This window comes from Letharia columbiana, assembly GCF_014066305.1.
Source record: "Letharia columbiana isolate WasteWater2 chromosome Unknown Sc0000019_s0, whole genome shotgun sequence".
NCBI lineage: Eukaryota > Fungi > Ascomycota > Lecanoromycetes > Lecanorales > Parmeliaceae > Letharia > Letharia columbiana.
This window is the reverse complement of record NW_023501060.1, coordinates 552,221-568,851: the sequence shown is the minus strand read 5'-3', so window position 1 is coordinate 568,851 and position 16,631 is coordinate 552,221. Positions and strand designations below refer to the sequence as shown.

At 49.4% G+C, this 16,631-nt stretch overlaps 4 protein-coding genes across 4 annotated transcripts; 1 reads left to right on the top strand and 3 right to left on the bottom strand.

The window, feature by feature from the left end:
- Nucleotides 1-3,305: 3,305 nt before the first annotated feature.
- On the top strand, nt 3,306-3,833 carry HO173_006573 (uncharacterized protein; the record flags this gene model as incomplete). Its single annotated transcript, XM_037308482.1, has 1 exon — nt 3,306-3,833. The coding sequence occupies one exon, from the start codon at nt 3,306-3,308 to the stop codon at nt 3,831-3,833; it is 528 nt and encodes a 175-aa protein (XP_037164748.1).
- Nucleotides 3,834-3,928: 95 nt separating this feature from the next.
- On the bottom strand, nt 3,929-5,182 carry HO173_006572 (uncharacterized protein; the record flags this gene model as incomplete). Its single annotated transcript, XM_037308481.1, has 1 exon — nt 3,929-5,182. One exon carries the CDS (start codon nt 5,180-5,182, stop codon nt 3,929-3,931), a length of 1,254 nt encoding a protein of 417 aa, XP_037164747.1.
- Nucleotides 5,183-5,516: 334 nt separating this feature from the next.
- HO173_006571 (uncharacterized protein) lies at nt 5,517-10,086 on the bottom strand (the record flags this gene model as incomplete). Its single annotated transcript, XM_037308480.1, has 2 exons — nt 5,517-6,602; nt 7,297-10,086. The coding sequence occupies 2 exons, from the start codon at nt 10,084-10,086 to the stop codon at nt 5,517-5,519; spliced, it is 3,876 nt and encodes a 1,291-aa protein (XP_037164746.1).
- A 3,253-nt stretch (nt 10,087-13,339) lies between these two features.
- Nucleotides 13,340-16,256, bottom strand: HO173_006570 (uncharacterized protein; the record flags this gene model as incomplete). The annotated part of the gene is made up of 4 exons (XM_037308479.1): nt 13,340-15,563; nt 15,616-15,725; nt 15,778-16,077; nt 16,131-16,256. 4 exons carry the CDS (start codon nt 16,254-16,256, stop codon nt 13,340-13,342), a joined length of 2,760 nt encoding a protein of 919 aa, XP_037164745.1.
- Between the last annotated feature and the right edge of the window lie 375 nt (nt 16,257-16,631).

The window sequence follows — 16,631 nt, the reverse complement described above, 5'->3', positions numbered from 1 at the left end:
GCGTGTGGGCTCCACTGCGGTCAGTAAATGTTCGACTGCAGGGTACAAGCAATGAGCCAGTTCATCAATATCCAGGATGGCGGAGATGAATTAATGTCAACCAAAAGGCCTAGAGCCTTTGATACTGAAGAGCTATACAAAAATGAATGCGACTATTACCTACACCAGGGGAAGAGAGAGTTGATGATTGGTATTGCTTACATACACGAGCAAAACGCAGCTGAACAGTCCCCAAACTTCCTTCATACCGTGCGTTTCAAGTAATTCCAGAGACCTTCCGGGAGGAAATTGAAGCTGGGAGCGCCCTTCAGACTGCCGATGCTTAATGTATCGCCGTTTACACTGTGAAAGGTAGACTCTTCCTTATAGGCGTTTTGAAGCTGTGATATGGTGGCTGCCAAGCAAGACAGGCTCGTTCTGCCCTGTTGAGTAAGAAGTCTCCTATGCGCCGATCATACAATTAATAGGGACATGTTAATCCTCAGAGACAAATGTTGAGTTGGCACAGCTGATCTCTCTGCTGCTGGGATATCTAAACTGCTCATGCGGAAACGGAAGACCAAGGGGTGAAGACTGCGTATCTCCAAGTCAGAACCAAGTTTGAACGAAGTTCGCTGCCATTCGACATAAGCTATCGAGGACTTTTGAGGAAGGATGGCGCGACTGGCTTTTGGAAGCCTGCCCAAGTCCTACTTTCATATGAGGGTGTTCCAACCAGAAGAGTGAGGACAAGAGTACCAAAGCCTCACAGCGCCGAGCTTCGTTAGATGCATTGGATACATCCCTAAGCCTGAGCCCAGGGTTCGCTACAGGTAAGCAGGCCTACTGTCAATAAAAAAGTTGCAGTTGTAGCTGTACGAGTCCCAAAATATGTGAGACTACCGCAGGAGAGGCGCAGATTTTCTGTTCGCTTGAACTTCTTTCTGAGCTTTTTCCATGTGATAAAAAGAAAGGGCTTCTTTCGTGTGATAAAAACAGAAGCATTGGACTGAAACCGCATATACCGTGTTAGATTTAAAGAGCAGTCATTGAAAACTGCCGCTTTTTCTGGCAGCTAGCCTGCTAGCTAACGTCTCCGCCCAAGAGAAGGTGCAATCAGTGACTCCAGCTACTGTAGAGGAGGGACCACCTACCAATATATTTCCCAAGCAGTCCAAATGGAGGATTGGTATTCAGGAATAGGGGCCATGGGCCTTGAGTCGACTGTCACCCAAGCCTCAGCTTCACATCTCAAGGTCTGCTGATCCCGGTGTCTCCCGCCCTTGATGCCAAGCAGGTGAACGACAGACAAACCCAAAGAAAAACCGATGTGTTCCACTGATACTTTTCGCGCAGTAGCAGCTCAAAGGGTCAGGACTAGGCCTTGGGTAACAGTCTAACACTGAACAAAGCTCTCCGGATCCACGGCTTCAAAGATTTGATAATATTTCACTTCCACGAGTCTTAGTCTCGAAGGCTTGGCCTGCTCTTGATCCCGCATCGCGGAATGCTCTTCTATATCGAACGTGCCTCATCTTCTAATAACGGATTGCGGCATAGGGTGGCAGAGCAGGCAACACAATGAAAATCACCGAAGAGCAAATCTATGGCTTTCGTAGTGCAGTCCTTCTGACGGCACTGCACTATTGGCTTGCGCGTACGGTACTAGACCTGGTGCCAGCACGTCTAGCCACAGGGAACCCTTCGATCATTGATGGCAATCAAAGTCATCCCGTGAATCGCTTCCAGCAGTCTCAGAAGCAGCTTCTTTAACTTTGTTCCCTGCCTTACCCTCCGATCGTTGGAGCTTTCGGGCTTCGGGCCATAGGTCCACATCCTCAGGTATGCTTGACCCTGGCTTTAGTACATTCACAATGCCAGTCTAGCAGCTGAGAACCGAGCCTAGCACTGTCGGGGCTCGAGATTGAAGGTGAGAGCCAAACAGAGCGGAGAGTGCAGTGATGATGTGACGGCAGCGGAGGGAAGAGTTTTTCTGCTTCAATTGACTCTATGCTAGGTGGAGAGAGCACTACATTAAATGCCATCAAATGAGCTTGCTTACTATGGTCAACCTCATGCACATGCAAAGTCCCTCCGCAAATATCAATATGCTCCGGGCTTGAGTTAGATGGTCCAATGGGGTGAATGTTTGACTGATTGCGGGGCGGAGTTTGATCGACGGTGCCAAGATAAGTCACGTGAGTGGTCTCTAACTCAAGGCAACTGTACATGACCAGGTGAGCCAGGATACAAGGCGAAAAACATCGCATCTCTACAAGTACTCTAGAGTCTCATACTACGCCAATTGTGAGTTGGCTTTCTTTCTACCCAACGTTAACATCCAAAAAGTCGAACGAACAAGCTTGTGCAGAGCATCTCATCCATCTTTCACATGTTAAGGCTGATCCCATCATTGTATGCCTGTCAAATCAGCTTTCAGTGCTATTTATATCAGCAATCGTCTTCCGCATAGGGAATCAGGGCTATCGCTGGTGTGTCTCCGTGGCCTTCGATGTCGCCCTCGACAATTAGGTGCTCCTTACATAGGTTATAGTATATTAAATCTTTCGAACCCGATTTCCTCAAAACCGGCATGGATCATGTATTCCCGCCCGTCAGAGTTCCTTGTCTGTTGATACGTATCGGTTCGATCGGCGGTTTCGAAATTGGTGAGTTTATGGGGTTCGAAACATGATGATTACTGAAGGCTCAATGTTGAGCTAGAGGTTCTGGGACGCAACCCTAGATAAGAGAGAATCCAGTTCAACTATGACAAGGAAGGCAGGAGAGGGAGGTGCTTGACGCTCTGGCCACTCACTGTTTTCGAGATATTTACAATACACGTGAAAGCCGGGACTGACCATTGGCAGAAGCAGCAGCAACTACGAATGAAAACTCACACAGAGAGCGTTAGCTTAGCTGGCATCAGCGCGCTACCTCAATCTAATTGACCCACGATTCAGCATCTGACATATCTCGCTGGTTGGACAACATAATGCCAACGTGACCTTGATTCTTGAGCGTCTCCAAATGTAAGGTATTAAAGGCTCTGAACCATCAGCACATACTCTACTACCAGCCTTTAGAATGCTGTCAATCCAATTTCATTTGTCTGGTGCCTGGTGGGATGAAAGATCAAGACCTCATTTTGCCGTTTCGCATCAACGTGTCATTTTTGTTTAAGCGCTACTAGTACAGGCAGCAACCAAACGGCATGTATATCCGTTTGCTTCACGGAAATATTCAATTGACGTTCCTTCCACATCTCTTTCCATCTAAGCTCTCATAAACAACCATGCAATTGCCTCAAAACACAGTTGCCAAAAATGTCCACCACCCACTGCTCCAAATGCGCCTCCGCTACCGCAAAACCACCCCTCCTCACCCTACCCCTCGAGCTGCAACTCCTCATCCTCCCCCACCTCCCCTACCCCGACGCCCTCGCCCTCAAACACACACACACGCACTTCTACAATCTAGTCGACACCAACGTCCGCCTCAAAGTCGCCTGGCTGCTCGAGCGCAAGACGCGGCATCTGGAAGGGCCGCAGGAAAAGTGCGTCATGAGGACCGACGCCGCGTTTTGCAGCACTGGCGGTGGGCAGGTGAGGAGGATCATGGAGACCAGGCGCGCGCATGGGGAATGTCGTGCGGGAGAGGGAGGGTGTGAGGTTGTCATTGGAGCGACTTGCCGGGGTGGGAGGGGTGTGGGGAAGGGAAGGGCGGTTGCGAGGTTGTGGAGGAAGAGGGTAGGAAGGTTCGAGGCGTCATTGGCGATGGGGGTGATTGGGCTACTGGTCATGAGTTTCGTTGCCAATCTGTCTTTTGCGATCAGGTTGTATCTCACTCGGTGATCTGCATTGAGCATTGCGCTGCGTCATCTTATCTTGTTACAATAATAATAGCTTTTGATACTAGCAACGCTGGATACTCCTACATGCACAAACAATCAGAATCGATCTTCCCACGATTCGTGAAGCTTCTCCAAGTCGCCCAGGGTGTCGTCCTCCCATGATTCGTTTGCCCTCTCCAACCCATCCAGGGTCTCGTCGTCCCATGATTCGTTTGCCCCCTCCATCTCATCCAAGATACCGTCGTCCAGGACCCCGTCGTCGTCGACACTCGTACCGCAGGCGCTTTCCTCGTGTTCCAGTTCACTTGATATCTGAGCCGCCAAGCCGTCAGGATGCTCCAGTCTCTCAACCTCCCAGTCATCGTCGCCGGGAGTGGAATAATCGATCGACTTCCTGTGCGGACCTGTCGACCAATACCTGCCGCTGTCTCGATACTCGTCGCACCACCACGGCTCAAAATACTGCACCTCGGTGACAATTGGAGCAACGAAGCGTACCGTTTTAAGCTGCTTGAGCTTTCTGTCCCTGGGCTCGTTGAGATCCGATCCCGTCTCCGCGGGTGTGCGAGCCCAGCTGCTGGCCTCTCGTTCGTACTCGTGAGGCGTGTCGCACACACAGGACTGTCCTGGCGACGACATAGGGTACCGGAGTAGAGAGTGCCCCGCCGTAGGCACTACAGCAGCTCGATAACGGCAATAATCTTGACTACCCCGTAAGTCAATTTCTGTGCTCTTTTCCCGATTTTGGATCATCAAGCCATAGGCCTCTAATTCCATGTGGACGAGTGTTCGCGTTAGCGAGGGCTCGCTCGGATCACTCCGCGATAGGTTGGCGTCCATCTCTGGTTCTGGATCTTGACTCAAGTGTCCTATTCTGGATAGTATATCTCGAAGTAGGCTCACCGTATTCATATCGACCTCTGTCGGGGTGTCTTTGTTCCAAGACCACTGGATCAGATCCAATCGCGTCTGGAGGCCGTCTAGGACTCGCGGATCTGGGATTTTCGGAAATTCCAGAGTATCGTCGCAACCCGGCCACGCGCAGCCCAAGAAATGTGGCCCCGGTGTCCAAATTGCGTCCCCAAAAAAGTTACAACACGAGAGTATCGAACGCACGCTGACGACATGACCACATGGGAATCTTTTACCCCTGACTTCATTGGTTGTGAGAACATCGGACAAGCCCTCCAGGAAAGATATCAATGGTGGGACTCCCAACCTTGGAGCCTGCTCGCTCAGAGGACTCCGATCAGTTTCACTATAATCCGGTAGCCAAATCTTCACGAGTTGAGGTAGGAGTAGCATGCATGTGACTCCAGAACATCGCCATTCGTTCATCGACATAGTCATTTCGTTTCGAAGATAGTGTAGTCACAGTAGAAGCTGTTAGAGGGATGTAAAGAAGGAAAATATTAAGAGGAAGGACATGTTGAAGTAGAGTCGGTCATAAAACAATGTAGTTACTTTCTTTGGGAAAGGAGACAAAGATGACAATGGTAATACAACCCCTTTATGCCTAAATACAATGAACTGCCTTGTCTACTGGTAAAGTCATCCTGATCGACTTCATTGTCTTGTTACCCCAAGGTCAACAGCAAGCTAGGACGACCAGTCGCCTTGCAGTCTTACATTGTCAAGTTATTGTAGAACGAACCATATTTTCCATCGCCTTCTTCCATTGTCGTCATAAACGTCGTTTGATCTTGAGTCGCTCAGCCGCAAATGCCTCAGCATTCAACCTGGCAATCTCGCGGTCATCATCCAGTTTAGTGGAACGATCAACGGATGTCCTGCACGATCCTGACGAATAATAACGGTTGCTGTCCCGATATTCATCGCACCACCAAGGCTCGAAGTATTGAATGTGTGTGATGACAGGGGCCGCAAATCTCACCATCTTTTTCTGTCTGGACTTTCCAATCTTTCCGAACTTCTCGATCCGAGGTACTGCAAACCCCCACTCCTCTTCGTCCTCCGCAGGTGTGGATGCCCATGCCCTGGGTTCTCGTGCCCAATGTGGCTCCTTGCAGTCGCAGTATCGACCTGGAGAAGGAGGAGGATACTTGAGTTGCGCATAACCCGGTAGCCGTGCCTTTGAAGGGTGAAACTTGCAGAAAGGCTCTGTGCCTCGTAACAGCCCTGGGCCTGCGTAGATCTTTCCTACCGCCCCGGCCACACCCACTTGATCAAAGAGCCGAAGGGTCTGCCTTAGTCGCCGCTGGCTTGGCCCAACCCGTAAAAAGCTCGAGGTCATCTCTAAGTTCCGGGGTAGGTGTCCGATGTGGACTAAAATATATCGAAGTATCCTGACCATTTTCACGTCGGCGTTATTTGGTGCATCCTTGCCGCGGGCCCAAACCCACTGTATAAGGTCTATCCGAGCCTGAAGACCGTCTACCACCGAAGGATCCGGGATCATTGGAAGTGTGTACTGAATATCACAGTGCGGACATTCCAAAGACCGGGGCCTTCGTCCCCGAACCAGGTCGCCAAATAAATTAGAGCGAGTCAAAATCCAGCATACGTCGACTCTGTGCCCGCACGGAAGCTCCTTGCCCTCTGGCTCATTTGCTGTGGCCGGGGCATCTGCCCAGCACGCGAGAATCGCAATTAACGGTGGAGTCTGCAGCTTTGGCGTCTTTGACAAATCAGTTGGGGTAAGCCCAGCAAGAGCTATGACATCCGGATGCCAAGTCTTTAGAAGCTGCAGGAGCAAGAAGGTTGTTATTTGTGGATCCATAGTTGGGCGAGAGCTCCTGTAAGAGGGCGACTATGAGAAGAAGTAAGGACGAGAATTTTGATAGAGATAGCATGTGAAGGAGGCCGGACAGATCGACAATAACAAGAACATGGAATAGAGGGGACAATGGGACAATGGGACAAATGCTATGCACTCTCTGACAAAGCGAACAAAGAGGGGCAGCACAACACCTCTGTCCTTAACCAAAGTGGACTAACCGGCTTCTAGGTAGTACCATTGCGATTGCGTTCATGTTCTCTTTACCCGCGAGCTCGATAGCTTGACTCATTACTTAGCTCGTATTCTTTTGTGTATATCTCAGATTCGCGTAGATAGAACCAATTCTTCCATAGCCTTCTGCCATTGTCATCGTAATCGTCTTCGGGCCTCCACTGTTGAGTAAATCAAAGTTAGCATGCCATTTGTATTAGACTGATTCGGGTCGTAAGGAAGTCTAGGAAACACAGCCAGACAAGGACCTTTTCTAACACACGCATTGGGTGTAAGACAGGTCTAGGAACTTTAAGCGGGTAAGAGAATTCTATTGACGGTGCGACTCAAGTCGTAAGACAAGTTGACACGGCTAAAACAGGGGGGACGAAGCTCCTTTCATGAAACAAAGCTGAGTCGCACTGCAAGTCCAAAGAGCATAACAGGGTGACAATGCTCTGCCCCCTCCAACTACATCCCTCATGACTCAGGTTGAGATCCGAACTTTACGTACCGTTGTTCGCTGTCCCGTTCCCCTCTTGGCCGGAGTCTCAGCTGCTTTGTCTGCTATGGACGCCAATGCTGCCTGGATGGGCGGTATTGTTTTCCCACTGTGCAGGACGGCGTACTGTCCCTTCCTAGTCTGATCTTCAACAAACTCGACGGCCTTCCTTCTCAGACGCCATCGATCCACGATGTCATTAATGTTCTTTACTCCATTTATCCCAACCCCATGTTGGTCCGCCAGACTAACAACCTCGGCTGCCCATCCATTCTCGTTGTTTACGCATATATTGTTGTTAAAAGGTGACTTATACGTATCTGTATTGTGAAATGAGTTCATGGTATACGATGGTGATGTCCAGGTACATTGGATGAACAAGGCGAGTACCAGGCCAAGGTTAGGGACTTTCGGCTCCTTGTCCTTGAAGATGTTTTGTCGTAGCAGCACATCAATCGTCGTTAGTAGCGCTATACCAAATAACATGATATAATGACAAGGCCTTTTCCAGTCTTGGAAATAATGCCACTCGTTACTCGTAGGAAGAGTATTGATGAACCAGGCCATAGCTTCCACCCGAGCCCACAATACAAGGGGCCGTTTTGGCTGTCGACTTGAGAGCTCGATCATGAAATCTTGAAGAACGTTGTGCATCACTTCTAATATTCCTTTTCTTCGGTACGCCGCCATATCAGGCCTAAAAGTAGTCACCGACTGGCGTCTTGTCAACTGCTCTCGCCATATTTGGGCTAGAATGAACCCTCCCTGGGTCATGGTCACATGGTGTTCTGGATGATCAACTGCAGGCTTTTGACAGAGACACGATGCTATTCGATCCAGCGCTTGCTGAGTAGTTTGGTATTCCTGATATTCTTTCATGGTGAAAGTCCCCCATTGGGCAAGTTGGGAGACGTGGTAAAAGCAATTGCCCGAGAAATCTGCGAGCTGTTTTGGTCTAGCTTCATAGCCAGGGGTCTCACAACAGCAAATCCAAGAAGGGCGCTCAGTGGCGTATCTGGCGTTGAATTCTTCTTTCTCTGCCATTTTGAGAGCAAGCTCCGATGGTGGCTTTGTCTTCATCTGAGTCTCTTGATGAGCACTTTCGCTGGCACTACTCTTGGTATCCCTGATGGTGAGGTTGACCAGCGAGACAAGAGGCTGTTGTAGCGACATCGGGTATTTAGTATACAGCGTCCCCTGGGGGCTTGACTTATTGCCGATTCTTTTCGGGGATTTCTGGACTAGTCGTGGCGAATAGGGAGTACTGTAGGGATCCTTCTCGGAATGTATCCCAGCGCTTGCCCGCTCCACTGACCCTCCTTGCCGAACCTCTACTTGAGCGTCAGTGGATACCGGCGGGCGCCGACCTTTGTCGACCGTCCACAGAAAGCCTGACACTGGCTCTTCACGCGCGATTCTGGCGCTGGTGACCACCGACCGCGTTTGCTGCTCACAGATGTCGCCATCCTGCGAGCTTGAGTCAAGATCGATGAACGCAGCAGGCGGTGAAGAGGCAGGGGGTGCGTCCCCATGCTTCGCAGTTTTATGTTCAGCGTCGACATCGACTTCTGCATTGTTTGCCTGTTCGGGCAATTTCCTGTCGTAAGTTTTGAGGGCCTTGCGGAGCTGCGGTGCACTGAAACCACGCTGCCTAAGGGAGCGAGATCTACACAGTGATCTTAATTCAGTTTGGCCCATGGCGGCGTAGTTAAGTGTCGCTGCCGGTCCAGGACATATATCAAAAGTGCCGCGGTTTTGGGTAGAGTCCTGAGTAGAGTCCTTCGTAGTAGCAGAAGAGGAAGCAATATCTTCCCCTAAAGACATCTGAGAATTTGTAAGAGGGGAAGCATCACCTTCTGAAAATTCCAGAGACGTGGGCCCCTGCCCGTTATCCACGATGGACTCTCGAGAAGTCTTGCCCAGCGGTTGCACTTCAACAGCCTTTTTAGGAGCAGCGCCAAATGCGTTCTCTTCTATAGACCCTTCAGGACTGACGCTCCGAGCGTGCTCTTGAAAAGTAGCCCTCTGCGCCTCTAGAGACTCTTCGGGAGTAAGTCCCAGCGCTCGCGCAGCGTCATACACCCTGAGACAGCGTCTGAGGTCCCTTTTCGTCAAACCGACTGGGAGGGAGCGTTTCACGCACGCTTTCCGTAAATCTTTCTGCAACATATCTGTGTACCTGTCTGACGGTTCCCCTCTGGACGATGTGTAAGAAGTAACATGCTCGTTCACGGATTCCTGAGAAGTAGAGATCTGCGCCCGAGCAGCATCGTGTAGCCTTAGGCGTTTCGAAAGGTCTTGATTGCCCCCCCCGGCTGGTAGAGAACGAGACAGGCACTCTTCTCGCAATTGACTTTGCTTCAGATACTTATATCCGTCTGCACTTTCCAGTTGAGATCTCTTCTCCTGGCCTTCTTTCCCGGCACCACTGGTGCTGTGTATCCTCTTCGCCATAGGTGAAGACTCTGGACTGGTCCTATCTAGCTTTCTTTTGCTGCTAGAAGCTGCCGTATCCCGTGCATGGACATCACGCGTGGAAGCAGGGACTGGTTTCCTTGTGGTGGTCCTGTCTTCGTTTTGATAGAGTCCCTGAGCAATTTTCTCCCCGACCTCGGCAACCTCGGCGGGCTTTTTCTGAACGCGAGCGTCATACTCTGTTGCTGTCGTGATGGTCTCGGGGCATTTCCCGCCGTCCCGCCAGCTCGTGAGGGTAGGAAGATTCGGAAAGAACACTGGAGGGTTATTCTTAGCGGAACGGCGATAGTACGCAGGCCTACCCTTTGATCCTGGGGATTTGACCATGTTTCGGGCCTCAGTGGCTGGCTTCAGAAGAGGCCCTCAATTGTTCTAAGTAATTCCTTCAGGCTTCACTGCCGCTTCCCTGCATTCACGACCACGTTCCTCTAGACGCGCTTAACGCCAGATCTCGTGATTTATAGTACTTTACTTCTAAGTTGTCGGCTCTCGCCATGAAGCGGAAGAATTTTGGAAATCTATGGTCTTGAACAAGATAGAATCAAGTGGCAATTTATTCGAACCTGATGGCCAAAAGTTGTTAAGATACATACTCCACAGCAAACACGCCTTTGTTACAAAATTCAAAATCAAGAGAAGCTCTGCCTTTATCTCCGATCTTGTAGAGCAGACAAGTAACAAGTAGTAGTCTAACATTATCTGCTCTTCAAGCGCGCCGGTGTAAAGTACAGAGTATACACCGCCGGTAGTGCTCGCCGTCGATATGAGCCGAAATTGGCTTTTTCCACTGTCACGAAAGATCGTTTGAGTAGGAACAAGCGTCTTGGCGCACTTCTCACTCTCAGCTCCATGGCGCAGCTGATCGCTCACAGCGTTTGCTTGTTGGAGGGATGCTCTAGAGAAATATTCACATAGTTAATTAGATAAGTAGAAACAATAAGCACAGTTCTTAAAGCACCACATCGACTAAAATAACATTTCTTCTTCTTCTTAAATAGTCTCGTAGTAGAATACCGTGTTAACTATATCGAAAGGGCCTAGCGGAAGAAAGGCCAGAACGCCCAACAGGGCAAGACAGCCCCACGGGGCCCGCGAAGGCCACGGCCCACGGCCCACGGGGGCCGCGGAGGTATTTAGATCTAAAAGGGGGTCTGGCCGTCAAGCGCAGACACCCCCGACAAGCTTTTAGCGAGTGCAACACCAGCCAAAAAAACCTCCAAAGTTATTGCAAGACAATACCCAGCGCAGTTATTAGACTTTCATCTTTACCCAGCGAAGACCTCTATAGGAGGGAGGGGAAGTTAGAAAAGCGAGCAGGCGTCGCAGGGCGCGTTTAGGCCTTCTGGTAGACCATCTGCAAATCGAAAAGTCCTTCCGACGATTTCCGCCGGGTCCGCACTATAAGCACGATTTAGGGCCCCTCGGTAACTATATATTTTAAAAATGCCCACATATTTCAACTTTGGTTTTCAAATAGGGGAAGATATTAGCTAAGAGAATATAGATTACACCCCGAACGCCGTAACACTGATCTCTTAAGGACCGGAACCCCAAATAGACAGTAAAACCATCGATTAATACTATTCGAAAGAGTAAATTAATAGAAATAATCCTTATTCACTAGACGAAAAGCGTAAAATTAAACGCATTACGTTAGGAAGAACCCCTTCAAAACCCCCAAACGATTAGCTCCGCGCGGCCGCTAGCCGCAAAAGTAAAACCCCAAAGCCGAAGTAGGACACGAGACGGACAGGAGGAGCGGCAGCGAGATGGATGTGGTACGCCAGCCTACATGCAGGGTAACGAGATCATATTTGGTACCTTTCAGCTGTAGGAAGGCCAGGTGGCCAATAGATAGTGGATATTCGAGTACGATAGGCGTATCTCTAGTAGCAACGAGAGAGGGTAGCCAGTCAATCAGCTGTCGCCATAGAAGGACAACCAAAGACCTCACCATCCGACGATTTGAAACCGTCTGATCTTTAGACTTTATCAGGAGAGGTCTGGGAAGGCTTGCCTTGCTATCACTAAGAGTCTCGGCAATATTCCCTAGGAAGCTATGTGCGAGGTTTATATCTTATGCGGCTAGCGGCCGCGCGGAAGCTAATCGGATTTGGGGGGGTATATGTATCAAAAGGGGTTATATTATAAAAGGGGTGTATGTGTATCACATCCCTTACGTTAAGATTTCTAATTTTTAGATTATTTATTTAGATCTCGCCTTTCTAGACTTAAATTATGGGTTGATTCATAATTTGAATATTTTCAAAATTTGACCCTTAGGGCTGAAACTCAATTGTCAAATTTATCTGGCGCCAAGCTCATAATATTTCTATGCACGTATTGAAGATGTAGGGCTGGTAATTACTAACGAATAGTCAAATGTCATATTTTGAAAATATGTGGTTATCGAAGGGGCCCTAATTAGCCTATTTAGCAGACTTTGCCTATATCCAACCCTTTCCGCCGGTTCAACAACTATCCTAATCCTTTCCGCCAGTTCTATCAGTTTAGCAACTTCAAAAATTTTTAGCAACTTCAAAAATTTTGCGTAATGTACCTAATACACTCTAAGTACTATTCTATATATATATAGCATCAATATATATCATCATTAATATACGCATCATTGTCGCCATATCAGAGTATCACCCACGCGACTAATTTTATTGAATCGTCTAATTCCGTAGTCAAATTTGAGTTGGCGTTGATACTCGTTGTCGTAGAATCTTACCGTCGTAACGTCGATTATTAGAACTTTTCTTTTTTGTGCGTATTGCTATTAAATTGGCAGAACTGGCGGAAAAGGTTGGGACAGTTGCTGAACCGGCGGAATTGGGCGGATTCTAATTAGATTTGTTGAACCGGCAGAATTTGGGCGGATTCTAATCAGATTTGCTGATCCGGCGGATTTGTGATTTCCGCGACAAACGCGCGATCAGCAATTTCAAATTTTGCAGGAACTTTTAGATTTCAGATGACCCCTATAGGATTAGGCTTGGCTATGATAGCGTGTTATATGTGAGAAGGCTACTCTAGAGCGTGTAATAAATACAAATAAGTAGCTTATGGAGTGTTGTTGCTCCTCCAGAGGAGCAACTCAGAAGTCGTTTTTTTCTACTTATCATAGGGCTGATATAGGGCTGAGGGTAAATAAGGACTTATTTCATAAGTAGAAGTAACTTGATAGCCCCATTCACATAGTGGCGGCATGATTATGTCCTCTGCTGTTGAAGAGCCGAGAAATCTCACCGAACTGTCGCAATTTTCCGTTGATTTCGAGACTTTCCAATCCCAACTGTGGCATCGAAATCGAAGTGGTCGACCGCTGCCCTTTTGTAATTCAAGTGGTGCGAATTTGTTTGATTCCATATTTGCGAGGTACTGCCGTTCATACCTCGTGTTCCCAAAGAGACTTTTTGGTGCTCATAAGTGTGCGAGGATTGGAGAGGCGAAAGGACGGGGGAAATGCCATTCGACAGGAACCCCGATTGAAGCTCTGACCCTGGTTGTAAACGCTGGCATTACATACACCCAATATACCCAACATCCTTACAAAGACTAGTCAAGATATTGATCATCACGGTCTTTCAGCGCACACAATGCCCTCTAGTACTCTCAATGCTCGCATACCCTGGTCCTCAAACTTCCCCACTAGCCGCTCACATTCGTTACGCAGTTTTTCCTCTCCTCTCTGCGCATTAGATTGAATCCATTCCTCGACTGTCAACTTCTTCTCCGGGCTTGTGAATGGACTTTTCACTCTCTTGCCTGCTTCCTTAAAGGCAAAAGGGCTGTTCTCCTTGTCTGTAGTCGGCGTACCCTCGAAGATGTGTTCCATCTCAATCGCAGTCCATGGGATAATGGTCTGTAGCATTGAGATGTTGTTTCTCGAGGGGGAGTTGACGGGCGTGGTGACTGCTAGTGGGACACGATTTATTTGTGATTTTGAAGGAGATTGCATAAGAAGTGGAGGGCGGAGTTTGGATGAGCGAGACGACGGCGGTTGATTTTCAGCATCGGACGATTGAGGAGAGGGAGCTGGCCTTGGGGTCGAATGTTCTGCTAGTGATTGCGGTGAAGGGCGAGCGACTTCGGTCTCCGCCATTGTACTTGGCTGGTCAATCAGCAGAGCTGCTGATCCTTCTGGCGCGAAGGCCTCAGGCTCCAGCAGAGTCTTCTTGGTCTTGCCCGATTTCGCGATCGCTCTCGATGGTTTCCGTTGCTTCTTTGCTTCCTCAACATCCACGGGGACGGATCCCACGCTGCCAGTATCATGATCGACCGGACCTGTGTGTGTACCTTGCTCTACAGGCGATACATTCACTACAATAGGCTGCACGAGGTCTTCGATATTTCGGCTCATCAACGCAGTCTTCTTACCTCCTTTCACCTTCTTCGCAGGAGGCTTCTTACTACCACGTTTGGTGCAAGCTTGCTTCACAACGCTAGCATCAGTCTCATGCCCCGAGTCATCCTGAGCGGTCTGCGTGCCTAGAGTGGAGCTGTTGATATCGGAACCCGGATCTATAGCTTCGAAAGGACTAGGCATGTCTGATACTCGGGTGTTCCGTGCTGACAATTTTCTGGATGCTTGTCTGCTTCTTGGCTGCTGAGGCTCTGTTACGGGCGTTTCTTCGTCCATCTTATCCCCAGCAGCGGCGATTGACTCCTCCGACTTCTTCGGCTCCTTGTTGTATCCGTTTTGTTGCTCCGATTTGCGTGTTCTTACTTTCCTCTGATGGTCTTCTGATAATGAATGTTCTGAATTGTCATGCGCTAAGCCCGCATGTTCGTTCTTCTCGGTAGTCGGCACACGAGCCTCTTCGACAGGATCCGGCAAGGATGGATGTATGCCTTGCATCGTCGAGTCATCCATTGTGACTGTACTTGCTCTAGTCGTTCTTCGGGTTGACGCAACAGATGCGGTCGCCTTCCTCGATCCAGGTTTTGTCCTTGTCAGCCGCCGACCCTTGGGTGCTGCCATGGCAGGTGGCTCAATGTCGCCCTCTTCATCTGTCAAGGGGCGGTCTAGCTCTGCTTCCAACGCTGCATCGATTTCCTCGTCGGGAGGCATGGTGGCTCGAAGAGAAGCCTTAGACGCAGCCGATACAGTTGAGGCTTTGCGTACGTTGGAGGAGCCTCTTTTGCCGCCGCTTTTCCCTTTCTTCTGACCCCGAGGTGGCACTGGTGGAGGAATAGCCTCAGCATCTGTCATTTGTGCATCATGGTCGTGCTCTTCCTGTGGAGGAGGACTAGGTGCACTGCGCGTCTGCGCCATACTTCCTCGTGTTCTTGTTGCACGCCGCTTTTTTGGTTGGTCTTGAGAATCCTCCTCCCGGGTATTAGCCTCTGCCTGGTTCGACACGTCATTCGTTGTGCTTATCTCGTCGCTTTTTCTTTTCTTGTTCCGGTTACCCTGCGTAGGACCGATCTCGACTTTTACCTCGAAATTATCATCCTCTGGCTCCAGAAAACTACTAGCGACCTGTGTATTTTCGTCCACTGCTTTACTGGCTTGTCTCTTTGACTTGGCTGCTAGCTTTTTAGCTTTGGCCCCCTTCTTTGCCCCTTTCCCTGATTTCGCGGCCTTGGCTGGCTCGACCACAGACATGATACTATCATTACCGTGGGCATCGGTATCTGCGACTGAGACACCTTCAGAAACAGTGGTGAAGTTCGACTGTGTAGACATGCGGGAGGCTTTCGAAGCACGTCCTTTTTTGGAACGTCCGGCTTTGGGTTTTGCTGTAGTCGAAGGAGCAAAGAACACGCAGTCTGGTGACCGCCGCTGATGTTCATCACTATTTGACATGAGTACGAGTACAACAATCGAAAGTAGACGATCTGTCTTACTAGGGATTGTCTTTCGGCTCCCATCCGTCCAAGCTCAAACTACAATACGAACACTTGACGAAGTCTTCGCTCTCCAACGTGGGGCAATAGTACCATCCGGCCTCAATCATCTGCATATTCAATGAGCGAAGACAATCCGTGGTGATAGCGTCCGGGACATACCTTCTGGGTCTTACATGTCCAACCTCTCTTATTTTCGTGAGGCCATTTGGAGCCAAATGTCATTCTCCTTGCGTCCAGCATCATCTCAGACATCGGATCCTCCTGGCTTTGGCCGCCATCTTCAATTTCGAGTTCAGTGGCGATCGTAATCGCCCATCCGCAGTTCGGGGAATGCTTCAGGTGCTCATTAACAGCATTGTCGTTCTCTTCCCAGCCGTCTAGGTTGCTTTTACATAGGTAGCACGTAGTATTGTCCGGACACGAGGACGTTGGCTGGTAGTAGAAGCCCGCGCGCGCAAGCTGGATTTCCGTCAGCATTGAGCTATGGACGGTTTCTAGAAACGAGAACGCACCTGTGGAGGGGATGGATTCTTGTGAGGCCACTTCAGAGTCTTTCCACTACTAGCATTTGAGGCTCTTTTTTTTGTAGCCGGATGTGCTGTGTTGAAGGAGGCTAGTCGCGCCGCGTAGCTCTCCATTGTGCTTCCAACTGTCATAGCGCGAAGTCGCTCTATACTCCTCGGCTGGCGGGATTCTTTGTCACAACCGAAACGGAGTTCAGGATCCAAGGAGAAGCTGCGACGTTTGGTGGTGAAGTTGTTTGTTTTGGTTTTGCCGGTTGAGGCTCGCGCGGTCTGATTAGCGTGCCTTGAATTACGCTAGTACCTGATCTTGCTAAAGCCGCAGAAAGGCCGAGCGAGCGAGCTTTTAATGTCAAGGCCAGCTCAACAGGCATTAAATATTCAGAACGCTCCTAGCAGTCAAGGATCCTTCACCCGTGCTCCGTATCGTCGCATATGGAGTGCTCGAGCATCCCCAGGTTATTAGAGATCTCTGGCCATCCGCGATAGCAC